The sequence below is a fragment of the Diabrotica undecimpunctata genome, chromosome 2, assembly GCF_040954645.1.
Source record: "Diabrotica undecimpunctata isolate CICGRU chromosome 2, icDiaUnde3, whole genome shotgun sequence".
In the NCBI taxonomy this organism is placed as follows: Eukaryota; Metazoa; Arthropoda; class Insecta; order Coleoptera; family Chrysomelidae; genus Diabrotica; species Diabrotica undecimpunctata.
The window spans coordinates 128,832,007-128,858,197 of NC_092804.1; the positions used below are offsets into that span (position 1 = coordinate 128,832,007).

Here is a 26,191-nt window from a genome sequence, read left to right on the forward strand (position 1 = left end):
CTGACTTGCCTATTTAGATAGCTGATCACCAACAGAGATTAGAAGGCCTGTGAGCATCTCAACTTAAAAAGGAAAAAAGTATTTATAATTTAATTTAACACTTGAAGCCATTCCAAGATAACGGAGATTTGAGTTTTCGAAACAGCTGATTAATATGCGGGATAAAACAAAATATAGGGTATAGGACTACCCCGCTTATGGCCACTACCCCGCCACTTAATGAAATAAACATAGATTTCACTATAATTAGTAGGATAATAATCATGGCGTCCATCAACCAATAAGCTTGAAACTTATCTAACTGATCCGTTCATTTCATTGTTAATGTTTGAGTGGTAGCGTGTTGCACGTGCCAAGCTAACTGACAAATTTTCTTAAGAAAGATATCTGAAATCATCGTTTTCAATCCAATACTATATAATAATTTTTCTGCACTGGAAGTGCTAGATAAGGTAAACAGACATTTTTTATTTTATATTTTTTATTTTTCATTATAATTAGTAATTAATAGTATGTGTGACATTTGGAACAATGAAAGAGGCCATAAGCGGAAACCAAAAAATCACTATTTACCCACTTAAAGCCAATCTGCTGGCCACAAGTAGTTAAACAAAATCCACTTTTAGCCAGTTTACTTTTTCTACTAATATAGCATGTTTAAATAAATATACCTACTTTATTTCTTTTAGAGAAAATACCAAACACACTGACGAATAATAGTATATGTATGTGAATGATAATAGTACTAGCAGAGTAGAAAAAGGAAAAATGCCGAAATTCCAGTACTCAATTTCAAAAGTAAATTTAGCTTTAAATCCCATATCCGAACCCGAATGTCACTCGTGAATTTAAAGTTTAGAGAACTCCTTTGCGTAATAAAATATCCAGAAAGTCTCCAAGAGATTCAGTGCAATGTGGATTCGATTCTCACTTGGAAAAGGAAACTGAAGACCTCTTAGTTGAATGGATGTTAACTAGTGCGAAGATAAATTGATAAAGACGGATTATTGAGTTCAGTATAAAAACTTGTACGAGAGGCAAATATTAAAACTCCTTTTGTCAATGATGACCCTGGCATAAAATAGTATTATTGCTTCCTTACAGGCACAAGGAACTTTCCCAGAAGAAAGTAAAATACATTCACAGTGGTAAAGACGCAGTAACTGAAAAGAAAATACGTAACTGGTTCGACGAGGTTCGTCTGAATTTAAACCATATTAGTGCTACCAGTAGGGGAGACCGGGGAGAGTTCGGACACAGGGAGACATCGGACACATTTGAATTTCGCACATTTTTGAAGATGCACTGTTGTCATTTGGTAAACACAACCTTATTTGTACATAATTATAGGTTATGTATTGACAGCTGTGATTTCGGTCGTAGTCACAGAGTTATCTATTGTGAAGTGTTTTGTCGAGTTTTGTTCTAAAAATATCGGTGCAATCCAGAAGATATATTTTAAAATACATAGACTTACCACGTATAAAACTTTGGTGCTGTAATCTACTATACTTATTTCATTAATTTGCGTTTATGTTGTTGCAATATTTAGGTAAGTTTTTTTATAAACCCATTGTATTACCAATGTTTGCATTAGGGGAGAGTTCGGACACAGTGTCCGAACTCTCCCCTGTGTGTCCGAAGTCTCCCCTGATCTGTAGTTATTCTATTTTTCTCTTACAGCTCATAATGCCCCGTACATATACAAGGGTAACAGAACGACAATTTTCTGCAGACACTATGAAAAATGCCACATCAGAGGTGCTTGACGGCAAATTGAGCATTCGGAATAGCGCCAAAACCTACGGCGTTCCTAAATCTAGTCTTCTAGATTACATAAAGAAAGCTAGAGCTGTGGGTATAGACAACGTAACATTCTCTCCAAATTTCAAGCAATCTCAAGTGTTTACCGATATAATGGAAAAAATGCTTGAAAAATATTTATTAGATTGTTCTTCCATGTTTCATGGACTAACGCCTAAAGCTGCAAGACGTTTAGCTTTTGAATTTGCCAAGAAAAACCATGTTAAAATGCCTACTACATGGAGCGAAAATGAAGAAGCTGGAACAGACTGGTTTTCAGGTTTCATGAAACGTCATCCTGTACTATCTATTAGAACACCTGAAGCCACTAGTCTCGCTAGAATGACGAGTTTTAACAAAGTTACTGTTGAGACGTTTCAAAATAAATTAGAAGAAGTTTTACGTCGTCATTCTTTTGGATCTTCAGCGATTTTCAATTTAGATGAAGTGAGTCAATTAACAATTTTGTTTAGTTATTTTGATAATTAATATCACTTATTTTTTAGACTGGGGTTACTACAGTTCAGCGTGTACCTAAAATAATTGGAAGAAAAGGTCAACATCAAATAGGGCAGGTGACCTCACGTGAACGTGGAGAATTAGTTACACAAGTGGGCATAATTTCTGCTGATGGAAAAGCATTGCCTCCTATATGGGTATTCCCACGGCAACGTTTTGATGAAAACCGCATGATGAAAGGGGTTCCTCAAGTTGCTTTAGGATTAGTATCTCCTTCAGGATGGATGACAAGTGATAATTTTTTGAAAGTACTTAAACATGTTGTCAAAAATACACTCTGCTCTGATACTAATAAAATTTTACTAATCATGGATAACCACGAGTCCCATCTCTCAGTGGAGGGACTTGATTACTGCAAAGAAAATGGAATTACTGTTTTGACACTACCACCTCATACTTCTAATAAGTTACAACCTTTGGACCGAACAGTGTTTGGTCCTTTCAAAAAGTTTTTTAATGATGGTGCTAATTCCTGGATGTTGTCTAATCCTGGTCAGACACTTTCTATATATGACTTGCCTGCTATTTGTTCTTCTGCTTGGGACAGAGCTGCCAATCCAGTTAATATTAAAAGTGGTTTCAAGTGTACAGGTATTTGGCCTTTTGACAGGAATATATTCGGAGAAGAAGAGTTCTTATCTTCTTACGTGACAGATAGACCAATGCCTACTACAGAACCGGAACTCGGAAAAAGAGATTTTGATAGCTTGTCCAAACCGGGGCCAAGCAAAGTTTTAGTTTCTCCGAGTCACTCAACTTCTCCAAACATCATTTCTCCAGAAATGGTTAGACCGTTTCCCAAGGCGCCAGAACGTAAAACATCAAATAGAGGGAGGCCTAAGGGCAAATGTATCATTGCCACGGATACTCCAGAAAAAGACGAAATTGCCAACAGGAAACTAAAACGATCTGTTACAAGGAAAGTAAATCCTAAAAAAAGACAGAAAGTCACTAAAAAAATTGTTGAAACATCTTCTTCTTCTTCCTCTGAAGACATAATGAGCAATGAAAAATCCTCTGACTTCATAGAGCAAGATGACGAAGTGGATACAGAAGAAACAAATATTGCAAATGGTCAGTTTATAATTGCCAGAGTTTATGGGAAAACACCAGCTACATTTCGGCACTATGTTGCAGAAATTCAGGAAAAACAGATAAAAGGATACGACGTAAAATTTTATAAAAAACATGCCACTTCTAATCGGTTTATCTCCACTGAAGAAGATGCTTTTGTTATATTTGAAGACATAAAATGTATTTTACCGAAGCCCTTGAAAGATACACGTCAAAGATATGAAAATATGATCTATTTTAATACAGATTTAGAAGATTATTCATTGCATTAATTTTTTAATATCTAAACATGTCTATTTTTTTTAAATACATTTTTATAAGTAACATATGTTGTACTGTCCGAAGTCTCCCAGTACTGTCCGAAGTCTCCCAGTTCCTAGTCCGAAGTCTCCCCGTTTCTGGGGAGACTTCGGACAATTGACCCCCTGCAATATTTTTTTATTTTTGTTGTTAATTTATTGATTTGATATATTCTGCTCTTGATTGGTTATGCCTGAACCTTGGAAGCTTAAGTTAACTACTTTAAAAGGTAAATATATCAATACACTTTTCTAATAAAAATTAATTTTTAAAAATGGTCCGAACTCTCCCCGGTCTCCCCTATATTAGATAATCCAAAAAGAATTTATAATATGGATGAAACATGTTTCTGTTTAGCCCCAAAAAGTGCTAGTGGTGGTGTGACAAAACGTGATGAATGATGTTTTGTGTGGAGAAGTAGTGGACTACTAAGGAGCTGGGGTTCAAAAGGTGGCGTGCTTGTGTGGGCGATGTGATAGAAGCGCACAAGAGGAATTTGGGTGATTTGTGCCAAACATGTGAAGGAGGTACTTCAGGGGTTACCAGCCATACAATAGGAACGGCTCTTAATCAGCATTTTTGGCGTGCAGTAGTTAGCTGCGATATTTGATGGGGGTTGATTATAAAATTTCAAAATACTCATCAGGGAGATCATGTCCAGTGTTGTGGAGAAGTTTAGCTGGAGGAAACGGAACTTTTCTTTGAAGAAGCCTGGTGAGTATTTGCCCTCGGCGATTGCAAGGTGTCTTTAATATTCGCTTTGCTCGGTTGTTCGAGCCTGTAATGGGTCAAAGGACATACCTCCTGCTGAGGGATAGGATTCTGTTCTTAATAGGTGTTATGTTTGCCAGTGTATGTATGTGTGCTGATAGGTATAGCCTGAGAGAGGCGTAGATGCATGCCTTGTATTCGATGATAGGTCTAATGAATTTTAGGTTTTATAGGTGTGCAATAAAGTTTTAGATGCCGCCTTGCCCAGTTTGCCGGCCAGCACTGCCGGAAGGTTAAACCTCCTTCTCATCCTGTCAAGGGTATCTTGAATGTCCGTTTTCCAGTTGAAAGTCCTTGTAAAATGGACTCCCAAATAGGAAACCTAGTTTCTGGGAATAACAGGGCTATTTGGCCCCGGACATCGCGACAATTTGAAGATGTAAATCAAATTAGTTGTGTTTTGGAGGGATTTATGGTCACCCTCATTTTATTGCACCACCTAATGACTCTGTCTAGATAGTTTTGCTCTCTTTCGAATACAGACAATTGTCCACGCTCTCTGTGTGATCCCGACGTGAGGAGAGCAGTGTCATCAACATACAGTAGAAGGGTCTCTGATCTATGCTGTGGGCGGGGATATCACTATTGTAGACTTTGTATAATATTGGAGCAAGAAAGGTTGGGTGCTAGGGAAAAGTCAAAGAGGCTAGTTAAGGAGTCTCGAATAGAGTTGTCTGTTCTTGTCTTTTATATGGACATAAATCCCATCTGACCCTATATTTAAGTAAATTTGCATTGCCCTCTAATGCTACTCACATCTTCCAGCCTTTAGATATCTCTGTATTTGCACAAAGAACTTACTGCAGAAGAAATAGGTCCATATATTACAAAAGAAGAAATATTACACGCATTAAGAACAATGAAGAGTGGGAAGTTTATTTTTAACTAGTTTTTGGGTGGCCAAAAGTGGGGAAACTGTATGACCAAATGTAAAAACATGGTCAAAAGCAGCGATTTTTGTGATCCAAAATATAACTTTTTAATATTTTCATTATGAATTGAATCTTTATGATCAGTTGATCTCCCTGTAGAGCTGAGTCAAAAGTAAACATGGCATTGAGCGAAAAGATTTTATTAGAATCCTACATGTTTTTCAATAGCAAAATAATAAAAAAAGGTCTTAAAGAGACCATAAATGGTGCTTCTACCCTAAGTTTATTTACCTTCCATTGTAAAAAAAAACTATGAATTCAATTCTATATTACTTTATATTCAATCTTTCGAAAAAACTACTATTTAAAACATAATTTTTAAAACAACTACTAATTTTTAAATATAACTTCTTACCTGGAAGATTGTTTACACTATCAATCAACTTTTTAGTGACATCTAACTGTTTTACTTTTTCTAAGGCAGCTTGTTCCATTTTTGGAAACCTCTGATGAGGATTCAATGCTGTTCCTGTACACCTACTTAACAAATTTCCAAGAGTGTCAGCTAATTCTGAATTAAGGATCCTTAAAACCTTTGTATCGCTATAATCTAGAAGAGAAAATAATAATTTGAAACAATTCTTCACAATTAGAACATACTTATTTTGAAATAGAATTTTTATACTGGAACTTTTTGCTTGCTTTAACCTTTGGATCAAAATTGCGTCTTATTTTTAATCGCTTCTAACGTTTTGTCGAAAAAAGACATCAACATTATTCGGACCTGTTGTTATCAACAGGTCCTCGAAGACACTTTGTCTCAGGACCAAATAATCGATGTAGAGCCATACGTTGCCATGTTACCATTTCCAACGGTAACTTAGACATCTTAATTTTTAATAGTATGTACTGTAACATATTTGTAAATTTATATCATTTAAAGGGTTTTCACCCATATATTTTAGTGGGTCATAGCATGTGTACTTTGTTACACTGATGATGGAATTTACATTCCGAAAACGTTGTTTTTGTGATATAGTCCGTTTGGGTATTTTATTTATACCTTTTACTGGTATACAGCCAGCTACAGGAACTTAGTTTCCTAGTGGACAAAAATTGAATTTTGCGAGTGGGGGCATTTTGCCTATTTTAACGGGGGTACCCTGTATCCAAATCCCAAATCTGGTTTAGATGAAAGGATTGGATTTTATTTAAATTCCTATTTCAAAGATTTCAAAGAATTATAAACAAGTTATAGCACGTATGTCTACATCATGTACTTGGTTGAGTGGAATCGACTAAAATCCCAACCAAAGAATTTTTTATGCAAGACTAATTACAAATTTTTCGATTATACTGTCGAAGTACGATCCAATTAAATAACCCACATTACAGTAATTAACTTTAACACTAAATAAACAACGCTGTACGTTTTATTTATTTACTATACCCTTGATATGAAAGCAACTTTCATCATTCCATCAGAGATATCAACTCTTGTCTTTGTTCCAAATCATTAGGCCACAAATTTTAATCTAAATGCAATTTAAAAGGAGGATACTTATATAACTGGAAATTATCTGTACAGTGCTTTTAATTATTCTCATCTCTTCGATTAATTAATTTTTAGTAGAAGTATGGGGATATATACAAACATAATGTACATTAATTAAGTTATCTTCAATCTGATTCGGATCGGAAAAAGTTACTCTGGATGCCTAGACATACTGGTATTGGAGGGAACTAAAAAGTGGACCTATTTGCCAGGGGAAGGACAAAATAAACATTCATAGGCCTAGTACCTATCGTTGGCATAACAACAAGCACAGCCAAAAGAACAAGATCGGACTGGGTAAAACGGATAAAACGTAACCACTGGTACGATCAAGTGGGTCTCAAATATTCAAAGGCTTTTATACATGAACCTTCAAAGAAGAGATCCAAAGATCTAATAGATGTGAATAGAAATGATCTGCGAATTATCGTAGGACTCCTAACAGGACACTGTCGCCTCAAGGGACATATAAAATCAGACTGGCAGCAAGTGCCAATTGCAGATTCTGACAGGCTGATGACGAGACGGCGGAATACGTTCTGTGCAACTGCCCAGGGTTGGACAGGATACGGCTCAATACATTTGAGCATTCTCAACTCGAGCCCTACGACTTTACAGAAGTGTCACCTAAGGCCATAATAGACTGGTTTAAAAGGCTGGGCTGAAAGGACAACTTAAACCTAGCGGCGAACCACAATATTTTCCACTCTCACGTCGAGTGTAAGGATGGTTAAGCACTCACACATATTGAACCTAACCTAACCTAAGTTATCTTCAGTTCTAACCATAGATATATAATATTTATACTTGGCGCAGCAATATAGACCCGTTCCCCCAGTGTAACAGAGAAAAATGATGCAAAGCAGTCCCTGCATCTCTTTTTAATGGGCGGAGAATATTTCCCACGTGACCTTTCCATTACCAAACACAAGTAAGGTAGCAACTTATAATATAACTTACATATTTGATGTAACAAGTTGTTACATGGCTGACGCGGTAATGTTTCTGCTGTTGAAACTGGATAAGCGGGATTCGAATCTTCCACTGATTTTTCTTTTCTTATAAATATAAAATATTAACTAATATTACGTGTATTAGATAAATAAAATAAATAAGTTTGCATTATAGAGCAGTACATTTAAAAAAAAAATAAGAAAGAATGAGAATGAGAAATAATAATTTGCTGTTATTTAAAAATCGATAATTGAAATATTTTTTTTGTTTATAGCTTTTTATATTTTGTAACTATTCTGTAACTAGTTTGTGTATTAAAAGAAATAAAAGTAAAATTCTATTGTAAACATATTTGTTCTCGCATAAACAGTTTTTTATTAATAATGTCTAATTATAATAATCCATTTTTAAAGATATATACACACACATTTATTATTTGCAAGATTTACTTACAATTATTGATTATTATTAAATTTATAAAAAAAATGAAAAATCATTCAAAGATTTAAAACCCGATTATTTAGGTCCAAAAGCAAAAACCATGCCATTACGAGTAGAAAGAGACGTAGGAACTGCTTCGCATAATTTTTCTCTATCGCACTGGGGGAATGGGTCTATATTGCAGCGCTTCAGTGTAGATATTACATGTCTGTAGTTCTAACTGGATATCCTTTTGTTTGAAAATAAACCAGCACGGATTTTGCATTTTCATTTAAAGACTTAAAGACGTTTGGAGAATAGTTCATTATATAAAAAAGATACTTTTCGAGTATTTTTTTATATTTTCCATAAATCAATATCATATAAACTTAAACGTAAATAGAATTTCTATATAACAAGAAAGATGAGTCCATTGTGATTTATAAAATGGGATTGTAAAATTCAAATACCAACAATCCAACCTCTGTCCTATCAACTCTGGAGTCCCGCAGGGTAGTGTTTTAGGGCCGCTGCTTTTCTCACTCTACACAGCCGATATACCAGAGACTAATAATACTACAATCGCTTACTTTGCTGACGACGTAGCAATACTAGCTGTAAATGAGATCCCATACAAGCCTCACAAAACCTGCAACATCATCTGAACATACTCAGTGATTGGTATACGAAATGGAGAACAAAAGTAAATAAAACAAAATCAACTCAAATATTATTTACCAACCGTCTCAACATATGCCCACCTGTAAGAATGGAAAATGTAAGAATACCAACAGAAACAGACGCTAGATACCTTGGCCTCCATCTTGATTAACGTCTCACTTGGAAGAAACATATCCAGACCAAAAGAAGGCAGCTTGACTTAAAATTCCGGCAAATGTATTGGCTCCTTGGACGTAAATCAAAACTTAACATCCAAAACAAAATTCTTCTATACAAATCCATAGCCAACGTCGCTGAATATTATCCAAAGATTCCAGTCTAAAGTGCTAAGATCGATAGTGGATGCACCATGGTACGTCAGTAATCAAACACTTCACTAAGACTTAAAGATTCCCTTCATTAGAGAAGAAATCCATCGAGCCACGGAGTCACAAAATGAACGTACCATTCACCATCAAAATGAGCTAGTAAGGGAATTACTCAACAATGGTTCAGCCACAAGAAGACTAGATAGAACCTGGCCCAAAGACCAACTTCAAAACTAAACCAAAATAGAACGAGGTGAGACATCATTGGATGTCTCTCCTTCCCGCCCAAACCCTGTAACACATTTAATTAATACTCTGTAATGATGTAGATTGTAAATAAATATAATTATAAAAAAAATATTTAACTAAAACTTATTGATTATAAACAACAAAAACAAAAAGTTTCAATTTTTATTATACCAAAAACTGTCAATAATGTTTTGTAACAAATGTTATTGCGGTTTCTGAAATACTCGTAAAAAAGTTTTAATGCTTTTCGTCACAGCGGCGGTAGCAATCCGGGAGTTTTAAAGAATATTAGAAATAATGTTTTATTTTTTGATATTTTTGGTATTAACACATAAAAACTTTTTAGTGGGGTAAATACATTTAAAATAAAAATTAATTAAGCAACACGGAAATAGTTTGATAAAAAAACTTTGGATTAGTTTCGAAAAGGCAGTAAAATTAAATGAAATTTTTATAACGTCTTTAGAAGGGTATTCAAATGTCAATCAAAACAGTTTTTGATTAATTAACCTTTTCAAGTAAATCCTATATTGCATGTAAACGATAACTTGGAATATCCAATATATAGTGAAAATTGCGAAAAATGTGTCGTTTATAAGGTGACAATACACTTGAAACAGAAGAAAATAATATTGTAAACAATCTGATTTCGATGTACCTCATATAGCAGTTGCATCTCTCTGAACGATGATGTGTGTTCGAGAATCTTCAAGATCTATTGACCGGCTTACAGATCCAGGCGTTCATTCAAGCGAGAATAGAGGTGAACTATTCCAGATTATTCTAGTAAATAAGAATTTCCGTCTTTAAGGAGCGCTGCTTTTAGTTTTAGTTAGTTGAAAAGACAATATCGTACTGTAAACTTTAAATAAATGGTTTATATAAATTAGAAACGCTTGTTTTATTGTTAAAAACGTTACAGTGGTGTAACGGTGTGAGGTAATTTATTAATTTAAAAATAAATTAAACAGTGACTTTTGAACTTTTGAAAAGTATTGTTCGTCAGCGTCTTGCGAACATCCGCGCAAGTGATTTTTGTTAAAAATAATATTTGAAAGGTATGTGTTCGCCTGACCAAAGATACTGCTAGTAGAACTTTCAGTGAAATAGTTGCGTGAGTAACTAGAAGAACGCCATGAAGACTGTAGCGGGTCCAAGAAGATCCTTCAAGAACAATTGGATATTCTGAACAAGAATGGAGATGACTCAGAGACATTCCAGTTTCAGTCAACAGAAATAAATATATTTATATAATAAATAAATTTATCGTAAATAATTAATGGAAAATTCGAACATGTTTCTAGATGATTCGACGATAACTTCGAAAAATGTTTCCAAAAGATTCGATGAAACGTATCAAATTATTAAAAAAGCTAGATAAAACGACGAGACATTCCTTCGTCAATGGGTTGCGCGGGTTACGACCAGCAAGACTAAAAGTTTTAGATGAAGCTCTCGTCATTGCCTTGGAACACTAAACAGCAAGTCAAGCTCTGAAGAAAGTGACGAAGAAAACGATAAACGTCTGGAGGAAATCGTACGGAAAATAGTTGGTAATATGATGCCGAAGAGACGCGAGCACAGATGTTGGAATGGTGGCGACGTAAGAAAATAATACAACAGTCAGAAAGCCAAAACAGATCGAACACTGGGCTGGAAAAATTCATTCAAATGCTGATACTCTGTCAAGAGCAGTGCTAATTGTAATCACTGTCGTAAATTAGAGGAACGACTTTGCCCTGTGAGATATACCACCGTCATTAATGATCAATGGCAGCCTCAACAGCTACAAGACGCCCCAGCAGTTGATCCGTGAATAAAAAGAGTATTGGATTGAATGCGTGGAGGTGAGAGATCTTCTTGGCAAGACCTTAGTGCATGTAGTCCAGAAGTCAAGTCCTAATAGAGCCAATGGAATTGCTTGGCACTAAAAGATAATCTTATGTATAGAACTTTTAAAAACGATGATGATACAGAATCTAAGATTCAGTTGATTATACCTAAAAGTAAAGTGTCAGAAGTATTGCGTCAGTTGCATGACGGTTTATCGGGTGGACACTTTGGTATTACAAAGACTCTGCAAAAGGTTCGAGAACGGTTCTATTGGGTGAACTGTAAAGATGGTGTAAGAAGATGGTGTCGGAAATGTGAACTGTGTGCAACCAATAATGGTCCAGTTGGTAAAAATAGGGCACCCATGAAACAGTATAATGTTGATACTCCTATGGAAAGAGAAGCAATCGACATTGCAGGTCCATTTCCAAAAACGGATGATGGAAATAAATATATCCTGGTAGCTATGGATTATTTTACGAAATGGACTGAGGCCTATGCGATATCAAATCAATAAGCTGCTACCGTTGCAGAGGTACTTGTTAAAGAATTCTTCAGTCGATTTGATGTTCTCCTAGAGATCCACTTCGACCAAAGGCGAAACTTCCAGTCAACCTTTCTTCCAAAACGTTTGTATATTGATTGGTGTCAATAAGACCTCCTCAATCAGATAGAATGGTCGACACCTGTCAAAAGTTGTAACTGAACATTAAAGAGATTGGGACCAGCACATTCATTTATTCCTAATGGCCTACCGCTCGGCCGTGAATGAAACTACAGGCCAGACTCCAACCTGCCTGATGTTGGGTCGTAGATTTCGTTTGCCCTGCGACCTAGAGTTTAGCTGCAGACCTTCAGAAGAATATGTTGCAAGTGAAGAATATGTCGGCAGCCTAAAGTTAAGAATGAACAACATTCATGAACTTGCTCGACAACACATCCAGTTAACCAGTGACAGAATGAGAGATCAATATGATTCTTGATGCAAGAATGAAAGCTTTGAAGTAGGTGATCTTGTCTGGCTTTATAATCCACGTCGTGAAGGCTTGTCTCCTAAACTGCAAAAACAATGGAAAGGTCCGTATGAAATTAAAAAGATAATAAATGACGTAATATGCTGAATTAAGAAGTTGCCAAAAGGTAAAGCAAAAGTTGTTCGCAAAAAATCCTCTTGCACCTTATGCTAATTCAAATAAAACAGAAGAAGCACGAACCCTTTTACATAAGATTAAAGATGACCGACGACCAAGCTTTAAGGACTTTATGTCAAATTACTCAGAAAGAAAGAGTGCTAGATTCGGTGTGACCACAGAAGTTCATCAGGATTTATTTAGTGTTCCGGAAAACGTCTCTCTAGCCCACTGTGTTGCCCAAAACCTGAAGATGACTAAAGGAGTCTCGTCCTTAAGTTGGAAGAGTACTGCGATTAGAAGATGGCCCTCGATCTTTGCTGTACATGGTGACAAGGAAGTCTTATACAGACAGGGCAAGCTACGAGGATATATGGCGTGTTGTAACTACTCGTAATTTGAAGAAAACCGTGTGCAATTATGACATCAAGAATTTGGCCTTACCAAAGATAGGCCATGCACTATAAAATCTGGATATGAAGATTGTCAGAAGCATGCTTGAAGTGATCTTCCGAGAAACCAGCGTACGAATTACTGTCTGTTGCATTAACCCGAAGAGATCGTGTTCTTTAAAGACAGTAGACTGTTATTTCTTTATCAGGGGTTTATGCAGAGCTTAAGAGTCTTGTAGATTCCGCCATCCTGGGCCTACATATAGAGTTGCTGATCGGGACGCCCAGATCTAAGAGGAGAGTAGTGTAACGAACAAACTAATTTCGACGTACCCCATATAACGGTTGCATCTCTCAGAACGATGATGCGTGTTCGAGAATCTTCAAGATGTATTGACCGGCTTACAGATCAAGGCATTCATGCAAGCGAGAATAGAGGTGGACTATTCCAGATTATTCTAGTAAATAACGATTTCCGTATTTAAGGAGCGCTGTTGTTAGTTTTAGTTAGTTGATAAGAGAACATCGTACTATAAACTTTCAATAAATAGTTTATATAAATTAGAACCGCCCGTTTTATTATTACAAACGTTACAATATAAAACGAATGCAAAAAAAAGTAAGATCTCATAAAACTGCACAATAATAGATGGTGGTGCTTTATCCTCTTGGGTATTATGACAGGATGCATTGTACATTACGATGACACTGTTGGGAAGTAGATTACTTAACAATTTTTCTTCTAATCACTTTTTGTAGTTCACAAAGTTCATATGAACATAGTAATCACCCGATTTTGTTTGGGGATTTCCATCTCACATAAGATCCATCAACAAAACCTGCTTCGTTTTCTACACCCACAATGTTGACTTAGAGATGGATTTTTTAAGCCCCGTGTTCGTTCCATCAGTCAAACTGTTACTGCGACTATGGCTTAAAAGTAAATACGTTACATCAGTAAACACAATAAATCGTTTTTGGTTTATAAATTGTTTAATATGTCATAAATACTGTAATCGTAGGTATCCTATAACATGTTCATTAAAAGTTTTTATTATTTGCTGTTTTTTTTTTCTTCAAAGGAATCCAAGATTCCGAATTTCCAAACGCATACTTTCTTAGCCTCCAGTATAATCGAATTCTTCAAAAATTCTTTTATGAATTTTATTTACAGTGGCTCGTCTGGAATTTTGGTTAGAAAAGAACGACCTATTACCAAAAATTCAGTTTGGTTTTAGAAAAGGTAAATCCACACAAGAAAGCCTCAGTCACTTATTGATAGACATTTATAGTTCCTTTACTTATAAGAAAGCAGTTAATGCTTTGTTTCAGATATAAAAGGGGCTTATGACAATGTTAATCTCCATATTCTATATGCAAAAATGTTGGAAATAGGAATACTTGAAACTGTAACATGGAATATCATTAATTTGGATATTAATCGATCAGTGGTTAAAATAAGTCAATAGATAAATGTAATAAGTGCCTTAAATCAGGATTGAATATTATAAAAAAAATGGGCGACGGATGCGACGGATAAGAATTTAACAATCTCGGAGAGTAAATCGACCATTCTTACTTTCACCAGAAAACCATATTCTCCTCCAAACCACCTACAATTTGATAATTATAAAATTCATTATAAAACTTCAATAAAATTTCTTGGCGTATTCTTAGACTCAAAATTAAATTGGAAAGAACACACAAATTATATATTACGAAGAACGGAAAACGCAATAAATACCATCAAGACTGTAAGTGTCAGTAACTGGGGAGCTGAGCCAAACATCCTAATATTACTATACAGAAATTTAATGAGATCGATCCTAGATCACGGATCTATATTTTATGGCTCAGCATCAAACGCTGTACTCCAAAAAATCGAAAGTATAAAAAATAAAGCACTTAGGTTAACCACTGGTTATCTTCGTAGTACTCCCATATTGGTCATGGTATGTTAGCTTAATGAACCTCCACTTTCATTACGCAGAGAATTCTTAAGTGAGAAATTTATAGTTAAAGTGGCAGTGAACGATAAACTGTTGTTGAATAAAATTGTAGAACTAACCACTACATACCTAACTCATCATTACTGGGAAAAAAAGAAACAGCTTTTAGTTGTGGAAAGTTTTCTCAACGTTTCTAGTTACATTGACGACATATATCAAATGGAACAAACTTAATCTCGAAAATTAAAATAATGAATATTATTTATCTCCATTTAACTGCCATTTAAGTAATATTCTTGCCACAGATTTTCTTACTAAAATAGACCACCTTCAGTATGTACAACATCATTGGGGGAGTAATCAAAAATTATATACAGATGGTTCAAAAATGGACGGCAAAGTTGGATATGCTATATTCTACCCCCAAAAAAGTATGAAGATAAACAACAGATTACCCAACAAAATGACAACTTTCACAACTGAACTCATAGCAGTCAAAGAAGCCTACACAATATGTATGAATCAAAAAGAACTTAACTATGTTATATTTACAGACTGCAAAAGCATTGTACATAAACTGAAATATAATTTACATAATCTTGTAGAAAATTATATCATCAGTGACATCATAGCACTGAACAGTGAAGCTTTGAAATCAGGCAAAAATATCATATTGTGCTGGATAAAAGCACATATTGTTATAAAAAAAACAATGAAATAGTAGATGATCTGGCTAAAAAAGCAACAATGAAAGAATCCACTCTGCAAACCTATCAACTTCCTTTGGGAGATTTAATATCTGTAATCAGGTCTCTCAAACGGACAAAATGGCAGGGACACTACAACAATTTAAACAAAGGCAAATGTTATAAAAGAATCCAACCCACACTTTCCGTCAAGACATGGTTTAGACAAATTTCCAACAGAGGCTTCATCAAAACTATTTGTAGAATAAGAAGCAATCATTGTATGACTCCAGTCTACAAAAGAAAATTAGGACTGAAAAATAATCATGAATGTGTATGTGCGGAGCTAGCTGATCTACAACATATGTTGTTAGAATGTCCTTTACATTTTATTGAAATATCAATTTTTTTTACCAAGCTAGTTCAAGTTAATGTTCAATTACCTTCTAATCTAACACATCTTTTAGAGTCAAAAAATCTAGATGTATACAAAATTTTATATAGTCATATTAATTGCTTAAAATTAGAGGTCTGACAAACAAAAACAATAAAAAAATGATAAAGAATAAAAAAAAATGGAGAACAAAATAAAAAAAATAAAATTAAAAAAAGTTACTGAGAAGATCTAAACCTCCGCGGTGTCGAATCGGGTTTATTTCTTAGCGTAGTAATAAAAAAAATAAATAAAAAAAAAAAAAAAAAGATACAAAAACAAAACAGCAAAAACAGAGTAAACTAGTAAGTAGGTTTCTAACATTCCATGTCTTAACTGTCAATACAATACAATAGTTTTAAATGTAAATACTAACCCTATCTTGTGTAAAGAGAGAACTCAAAACAAATTGACTGACCAGTTGGTTGTTAAAACCAGTGCCAATAAAACACAAACACACACACACACTTATTTACAGTGGCTGCTTCTGTGTGTGTTTGAGGATTATTGGCTTCGATAGCAATGTCCATTCGCCATGTTACAGTAAATACTTGTTTTTTACTTATATGAAAATTAATAATCTTCCGACATAACAGACCTTGTTCCAATGTTTGATATTTTATTTTTGAAGATTGTGTCCGTCTCTTATTAGGACAAAACCGTATATATTTCCTGCTTTAATTTCGCGACTCTCTTATATAATATTTTTGATGCTACAGATAGAAACTTCTGCAAATAAAACATAAAAAATCGCAGATTATTTATTATTCTTTTATTGGATTATTTATCAAATTATCTGTCATTCTGAGCAGCTGCTTTTCGTTGAGCCAATTATTAAAAATTGAGATTTTACACAAACTTGTCAACGTCGCGAATCGCTTCTACAATGAAACTATTCATATAAACAGCACGGCGCGTGGCGGTTTTGATTTCACTAGCAGATTTCAAAATACAGCTGTGCTGTAATTTGAAATCTGCTAGTGCTTCGTATTTTGGTTCTATTGTAAGCAGCTAGCTATTACTAAGAAGGAGATAAATGTTCTAAAAAAGGAGAGAGAAAGAAAAGTAAAAAATAAAATATAGCACAATATAGCAGCCACGCTATGTATCCAACTCTTACGACATACTTTTCCTTAAAATGGAATCTTATAATAAAATCATGTATAATCAAAAAAATTTATATATGTGAATAAATTAAAAAGAGATTGTGAACAAACTTACTTCCGTCACTATGAGCTACACCTTCTCGAAGTAAAAAGTACCGCATACCGTCACTTGAATAAGTTTTCGCACTTTGGAACGGACATACTACATTTCCTTTAGATTTTGACATCTTTTCTCCATCCACAGTCCAATGAGAATGACAAAGTATTGTTTTAGGTAGGTCTAATTTTGCTGCTAGAAGAAACGCGGGCCAGTAAATACCATGGAATCTAAAAAAAACTAACTTTAAGACAATATTTATACACTATTTAATTAAAAATTAGAAATCTTACTTTTGTATGAATCATGTTCTGTAAATAAAGTGAAGGTAAATAATAAACTAACAGAAAAATGTGAAGTGGGAGAAGGAGTACAACAAAAAATCCGTTGTCATCTTTGTTATTTAATGTAGTAGAAAATAGTAATAAAAGAGGTAAATATTAACAGATCAGGTAACATATATAACAAAAAAACATCAATGTTTGGCATTCGCGGACTATTTAGTAATTCTCTCCAGAATAGAGATTGCAATTGCTGGACCCAGCATCCAGCAATCCAGCTGGATCCAGCGCTTTTTTTACATGCTGGATCTAGTAAATTATGCTGAATCCAGAAGCATGGATCCGCAAACGTGTCAAATTCGAAATAAGTTACTGTATTAGCCTCTTTATTCAAAGCCGTGAATTTACAACTTGACATTATATCGCGCTAGCAGGTAGCACGTGCCACAAGTGCGATTGAACTGCAACGTCGCGTCGACTGCACCGCCTACGCCTACCCTTTGACTCTTAAACCTCTTCTATTTGTCTATTTTTTAATTTACTTTCTGCTCTCATCGGTAAAAGTGTTTTTTCGCGCCTAATAAGTGTCTTTATCAATCTGCCGTACTGCCGTGTATGTTGTTTGGAAACTGAATGGTAAGTAAGTTGACTAAATATCTAATAATTTAGCATAATTTATGATTACAACATTATGGTATTTGATTTGTGAAAGTTAATTTAATAAGGAACGCCGATCTAACTATCAGCACCGATCTTATCACAGTATGAGTGCGACCTTTTACCACAGGACGAAGGTAATGTTTGTTGATTTTTGTTTGTTTTTTTTTCAATCAAAACGTTCAACAAATATAATTCATCTAGATAAAGAAATAGTCTATAAATGGCTGCCGGTGGTCATGCTTTTCGCTCACCTTAAGACTAAGACTCACACATATACCAGGCGTTCTTGTTTTCTCACTTATGCTCACGCTCAGATAGCCGTCACCATTTACAGATTGTTTCTTTATCTAAACGAGTTATACCTACATCTTATTTCACAGCTGTTTTTTTTTTTCTTTTCACAGATGACAAAAAAAATTGTGGTAATTTTTCACAAAACTGGATGAGGTACGAAGTGTAACAACAGACTTCAAGAGGCCATCTAACAAGATACCCTGTATCAATGTCAACGTTAGTTCTTGCCAATGGCATGCGTTATGGTCAATGCCACCAAAGCAACCTCGTCAATGGAGAAAATCAGGAAGTAGTTCCGAGCAAAAGTCGAAGAAGACTATTGATTCCTACTTTGAAAGAGAAAATTCTATGGAAAGTATGGTTACTAGGATAGTTTGCGAAGATGGTTTTAGCTTGAGTTCATTTTGTACCTCACCCTACTTGATACGGTTATTCCCAAAAAGTAGATTCCGATTCCCAACTTCTCCGAACACGATAAGAGCGATAATTTACAGGTATGTAGAGAAAGTCCAACCAAATCTTATAAAAGAATTTGCTAATTTAAATCAAAAAGGACAAAGATTTTCGTTGAGCTTCGACGAGTGGATTCACATCTCGTGCACTGCCGAACACTGCATTGAATTACTGGCAGAACGATTGAAAATTTTTGGTTTAATGATTGAATCCGACCCTACTGGTATCACAACCGCAGCCGTTATGGTGAAAGTTGGCAAGCTCATCACGTTGATAACGGCCGACACAACCATAAAATTTGTCTTATACAAACTAAATAGTCAGGACTCTAGCCTTATTGCCGAGCAGAATCAGCGCCTCTCTGAAATTACAGGTAAATTAGTGTAGGTACAAAACAGAAAAAAAAGTATGACGAATGGCTAAACAATCTGGGTTATTTCCCCATGCCGAAAAAGAATGCAATGCGACAAAAGATGAAAAATTTGTTGAGTCGTATAAATAAACAAGTGATTGTGGACCCAGTGCAAGAGGACATAATGGAAGTAGAAGATGGGCCAGCTAATCGGAAGCCCGTGAATTTTACTTTAGAACAAGAACTTGAATTTTAACTGAAAAATTGAAAAAATTTAAAATAGGAACTATTCGGTTCTTATTTAGGTCATTTAGGAATTGCGAAAACCGTTTGCCGAATAGCTCAAAAATACTACTGTCCTAAGATGTTTAAACAAATAGTACACAATGTTCAAAACTGTGGAAAATGCATTCAGTATAAACCACCACAGGTGCAACCAGTAGAAAAAATGTAACCATTCAACCATTTCTGTAGAAAAGCATTGGCGTACTGTCTAAATTAATTTAATAAGACTATTCCCAAGATCTAAATTAATTTAATAAGACTATTCCCAAGATCTACAAAGGTGAAAATTTACTTGAGAGTCTTCTAGGACCGGTTTACAAAATGAGTTATCACCCAACCGATAAAGATCATAGATCGGTTGGGTAATAACTAATCTTCACGCCTTAAAAAAATTTATGCTATATTTTTTTTCATAAATAGAAGGGGTTATAACGATGAAATCACCTTCTCTACTACCATCGATGCGCGCTGGTAAGAGCAGCTACCCCAGTATTTTGAATATTGATCTAAGGCCACCCACCGTCCTTTCTGTTTTCCATCTTCGATCGAGTATTGATCGATCACTTCCTTTGTCGAGTAGTGATCAAGTCAGCCGTAGTGATTAATTATTCCCCGGTTTTTGAGTATTGACCAAAATATAGTCCTTTGGCTCACCCATCTGAATAGGGCTAGTATTTATTTTTCGAAAGTATCAACAGCGGATTTTATTTATTAGGGTTCGTCTTTTTATTTTTATTGTAGATATTATATTTATACAAGTTAATTTTATTTTTGACATATATTTGAATATATTTTTATTTAGATTAAACTTGTGTTTTACCGGTCTAATAGAGCTACTTGTCACGAGGTTTATCGAGAGACTTCTCAACTATTTACTTGATTTTTTTAATGTACACAATTTAATTATGCTTCATTTTGACAATTCTGTAACGCCCTTCACAACTTACAGATTATATTTATAACTTAAATTTATTGTTATTGTTAAAAAAACACTGTGTTGGATCCCACTGTAGATAAAAACGGAAAGAGCAAAAGAAAAACCAAAAGTCCAAATTGTCCACATACCGTTCACAATAATATTAACGAAAATAAACAGTGGATTTCGATTATAGAGAGGTAAAGGCTTTTATTTCGCAAGATAAAGTGAGGTCCGGCAAGCGTGTAATAGACGAACGGTAGTTGTGTCGAGCCTAAAATAAATATCTAAAGGTCGACATTTCAATGTGTAACAGGAAATAAAGGGCATGTTTTGAATACATCCACTTGTTGATTGGTTCATACTCAAGTTTAATTGAGTACAAACCATGCGCTATTGTTTTAAATACAAATAGCTTGAAAACAATCTGGACCAAAGGCACACAAAATCCAGTGAATGACTATTATGTACGCATTTACCCTTACATTTTTGTACTTCCTACATGTCAAATTATGGAATGAGAAGGAGCTTGTTGCTGTTATAATTATTATCAAAATCATAGGAAAAGTGATCGGTGTTTAGATATCGTGATTTAGAACTTAAAATAGTAGAAGCAAAAATATCAACCAAAATTTATAGATCAAAATAATTAGTTCGCGAAAACTATCGGAAGTAAAATATAACATATCATAATCATTTCAGGTAGATGATAAAAATTGCTGTAACTTTCGCATTTTTTTATTCCCACTACATTGGATCAAATTAAGAATCTAAAGAATGTTTGATCGTTTAGATTTGTATAGTGCGTCTATTCTGCGTCTATAAAAGTGTATGCACGGACAGCGGAAGAACTTTAAAAGTTCTTCAACTTTTTAACTATGTAGGTGTAAAAACTGTTCTCAAGACTAAAGATCTCACCATTCTGATGAGTGACCTTAATACTAAGATAGGAAAAGGCAGATAAAGTAACATTATTTAAGATTTGGACTGGGCGATAGAAATGAACGGAAAGATTATTTCGCAGATTATTGCAAAAAATTTAATCTATGTATAATTAATACCTTTTGCAGACTACCTAACGGAGATTATATACGTTGAAATCTCCAGCAAAAATCCCTCGTAATATCGTAAGAAACCAAATTGACAGAAATGCAGTAAAATCTGTAAAAACTTTTCCTAGTGACAATGTTCCACCTGACCACAGTCTGTTGTTGTTGGCCGAATTAAAATTAAAGCTTACGAATAAAACAACAGCGATCTTCTAACAAACTGAATATAGATTTCATTAGAAACAACAGTCAGGTCAGTGCAAACAGTCTAGAAGGCAATTTTGAGAATAACGAACAAGCCGACAGTTTAACTCCAAACTTAAAAAATAATAATCGAAAAAAACAACAATGAAGGAAGAGGAGATTTTGAATGTAATTTACAAAAGACGCTAATTTAAGAATCATCATCAATTCAAGGAAACCACATTAAAAAAAATATTTGTTAATCCCACAAATGATGATGAGCCACAGTGATGAGGCCCACAAAGGGCCTCATCATTTTGACCATTGATCCCATTTTTTGGTGGAGGCGTGTGTTATGTCACGTTAAGTGTACGTCAGATCACGTACTCGTTATTACCATAAACCATACTAACAAAGTTATGGCTGCGGAAAAACGGTAAGTCTTTCATGGAGAACATATATAAAAGCGATTTTAAAGATCTTATAAAACCCTTTAAAATGACATTAGTAAAAGTGATTTGCATGAAAATTACGGTAAGTTATATATATATATATATATATATATATATATATATATATATATATATATATATATATATACATATATATATACATATATAATATATATATACATATATAATATATATATACATATATAATATATATATATATACATATATAATATATATATATATATATATATATATATATATATATATATATATATATATATATATATAATTTAAGCAAAAGAAGTTCCCACTCATATGAAATAATTATAAGTCTGAAACTATTCATGTCGAAAGAAGATACACCAGTAAACTATGTAATTAAATAAGATCGAATATCAATTCGGTTAATTGTAACCGAATTAATTAATTGATCAAAGCGAAGGCAGCAGACGTAAGATATTTTGTAAGTATAAGCAATTGGGAAGATAGGTTCATTTCAGCAGAAATATCATATAGAGAGTCCCAAAATTATTAACTTAAGTCTTCTGTATACCTGTGCAAAATTTACTTCATAGAGACTATTCTGCTAGACTTGAGTTTTTGCAGTTACTAATTAACCAAAAAAACATAATTACCTAACATTTCTACATAAAACACTTTTTACATATAAAAGCAGTTTTAACCAGAAACTGAGTTGTTAATTGGCGAAATATTTACGCCTGGGAAAGTATAAACACACAATTAAATAAGGAAACATATTTTAATACGAATTTAAAATATAATCCAGTCGTCAGAGATTTGACCTCTAAAAACAATACGAACAAGCTGACTTTTGCTGTGAATATCAATTTTGGGACCACAAAAAAGATTCAAAAAAGTTTGCCACTCCTATCCATGGCCGTCCCTCTAAAACCTCCCTTCGTTAGGGGGAAACCGGAAAACATTGATTTACCAAGAATGTGTACGCCGTAAAAAATGATTCAAACAAGAAATGTAGCCCGAGATAATTTTAAACAAAAATGTTTATTAGCACTTTTTCTCTAGAATAAACCGTTCTCTCAGAAACAATGCTTGAAGCGACCGGCGATTTTGAATGTCAGCTACATGCGCGAAATAAATTTTTTAATTAAAATTTGTATCAATTTGATATGTCTAAAAAGCGCAGAATTTAAACTTTAACATTACAAACAATCTTACGTCACGGAAAATGCTTTCACGAAAATGGCATTAGGTGGAATGAAAAGAAGCAGTTTTAAACATTTTAGATCGTTTGTATTGTAAAAGTTTAAATTCAGAGTTTCTTAGGCATATTTCAAATGCCTATTATTTGTTTACAAAATTCAAAATTGAATAAGAATCTGTTGATAACAACAATCTTCCACAGGGTTGTTCAGGTGACTGGAGTTCACAACGTGGAGGTGAGAGTCGGAATTAAGTAGGGGAGTCTAGTGACGCTAGTAGAGAGCATCATATTTTGCGCATCACTATCCCATTTTATTAATTTTACTAATGTTTGTATTTTGAGAACGATTTCCGAAGTGGAAATTGAAACGTCAATAAACATATTTTAACCTTTAATTGTGGCTTATTCCCATTTAAATAGTAATTAATTTAAAATGCCACAAGAAAATAGCTTCAGAACAATATCACTATCCCATTTGACCAAAATGACCTATGTTAACTTTAGATTGTCGGCTATTCCTTACAAGTTTGCTTTGCGGTTTTCCATAATCATTTTTAGCATTGTTTCGATGTTTTCGGGAATAACTGAATCAAGTTTAATGGTTGTAATCGATGAAGAATAGTATCGGTAACACTTTTTGAGCTATTGCTGAGTTTGTGAGGTATTTTTCATCATTTTCCATCAAATAACAGTGATAAATCAACATACAAAATTGATTTGAATCCATTTTTATGGAAATCACAAAAGTAGCGTCACTTCAAACACTTTAACTCGGTAAAAAATTATCCGAATGTCATGAAATTTTGACAATATGCTTTTGAAGGTTATTATTACCGAAATGTAAAATGGAAAATTCATTAGAGTCGTCAATGTCATGGTTAGGCCCGGTAAAAATTGACCGACGTAATATTAATATATTATATTATCCATGGCTCATCTTACGACATTCGAGCAGCGACGTCTTCGAGGTGATCTAATTATGTCCTTCCGTATTTTAAAACATAATTTTGGGAACCTAAGCACCATATTCACTTTGAATCAAGACGAAAGATTAAGAGGCCATCGATACAAATTAAAAAGGGAACAAACTACTGCAAGGTCCAGGGTGAACTTCTTGCCAAATAGAATCTTTAATATCTGGAACAATTTGGATCAAGACACCATATCGGCAACTAGTGTTAACATCTTTAAAAATAAACTTAATAGTGGTTTATTTTATTTATAGGATTTTTTTTTCTTGGACAGCATTATTTATTTATTTATTTATTGTCTCTCCATTCAACTTTTGTATGATATACTTAATTGTTTATGTTTACTTAACTTTATAATTGGTATTAGTTTTATAAGGATGTTTTTTATTTTTGATTTTTGGGCATAATAGGAGCTCGCTCCTCTGCCCTTATTTGTAATATAATAATAATAATAATAATAATAATAATAATAATAATAATAATAATAATAATAATAATAATAACTAACTAATAATAATAACCTGTGGGAGTTTTTGTCAGTTCTTCTATCAGGCGCGGCCCCCTGCGAATGGGGGATGCTCTCTGGGTATTCTTAGAACCGATACCCAGAGGGTAGCAGGGATACCTGCCGTGGAACAAAAACTGACACCTGGCAGTAGGTATAAAATGCACACCCATGAAAATGGAGATTAATGATTTATGTTTAGGGTCGCTGCCTGGGGATCGCCAGGGCACGTCTGGAGCCGGCGCAGGACGTGACAGCATGCGGGACGTCGGTGGCAGGGTGTTGAGGAGGCGGGCCCCTGTCATACAATCAGCTACAGCCCAACAACAAGAAGAACCACAAATGAGCCAAACAACAACAAGAGCTCCACCCGCTGAAGGTGCTGCGCTGGAACATCAGCCGGCGCTCACTCAAGCGGGACGACCGAGGCAGCGCATGAAATGGACTGTGTCCATAAACGAAAATATTTTGCGCTTTTATTATAAGGTGACAAACCTCGGTCAAGAAACGATCGGCTATCGACAACAACTGTATGCCGAATTTTGCAGGGAATACCCAGAAATTCAAGTATCTGAACAAAGAGTAGCAGACCAATACCGGGTAATTTTAAGAAACAATCTTATCCCAGAGACTAGACGCGACATTATCAGAAGCGAAATTGAACGGGAGATCCATAACCAAGAGCAAGTTGCAGACCAAGTCCCTAATGAAGTCCCCAACGAGCGGATTTCTGAGCTTCTCGTACAAGAAACTCAACCTAATAATACACAGCAGGACAATAACGAGTTGCACGATAGTCTGGTAAACGAGATGGCACGCGCTGTACAAGAGTTTAGTGGAACAAACCCACTTAGCAGACCACCGCTACCAAAAATAAACTCTTCTAAGAAACTAGGAGCGCTGTTACAAATTGTGAATACTGAAGTCCTACCCAATTATATCACAGAAGCCCACACATTAGAATATTTGCATATGCTGATTTACTGTGCAGCAACAGCAATTGCTAATGTTATGGGCATTAAGATCAGAACACGACGGGGTACCAACATCGGAAGGACTGGTAACAGAATAGCACCCTGGGAAAAACGACTGCTGGGGAAGATTGAATTACTGCGTAGGGACATTGGACAAATAACAGAATACATAAGAGGAGTAAGAAGTAGAAAAATCATCAAAAGAGCTGAAGAAATATTGTTTAACACTCTAAGACACTCACGACATGATCCAGAAAACAACACACCTCAACAATGCCTGGACACATTAAAACAAAAACTATCTGTTTACTCAGGCCGCCTGAGGAGGTACAAGGTTAGTAACCACCGGAAATGCGACAACATACTTTTTGAGCACGCAGAGAAGGCTTTCTATAGGAAACTTAATTCCACTGTAGAAAATGCAAATAATAAATCCTACCCCAGGCCAAGAAGAAATTCATGAGTTTTGGGGAAACCAACTTTCGACGCCAGCTACTCATA

The 26,191-nt window shown here is 34.7% G+C and overlaps 1 protein-coding gene across 1 annotated transcript in view; it reads right to left on the minus strand.

The window, feature by feature from the left end:
- Positions 1-26,191, minus strand: part of MetRS-m (Methionyl-tRNA synthetase, mitochondrial) — a 96,462-nt gene that overhangs the window by 44,015 nt on the left and 26,256 nt on the right. Inside the window, exons 5-6 of the mRNA XM_072523430.1 lie at positions 17,151-17,362; positions 5,755-5,949 (exon numbers count right to left, since the gene is read on the minus strand). Coding sequence (XP_072379531.1) covers positions 5,755-5,949; positions 17,151-17,362 — 407 coding nt within the window. The remainder of the gene's footprint in view (positions 1-5,754; positions 5,950-17,150; positions 17,363-26,191) is intronic.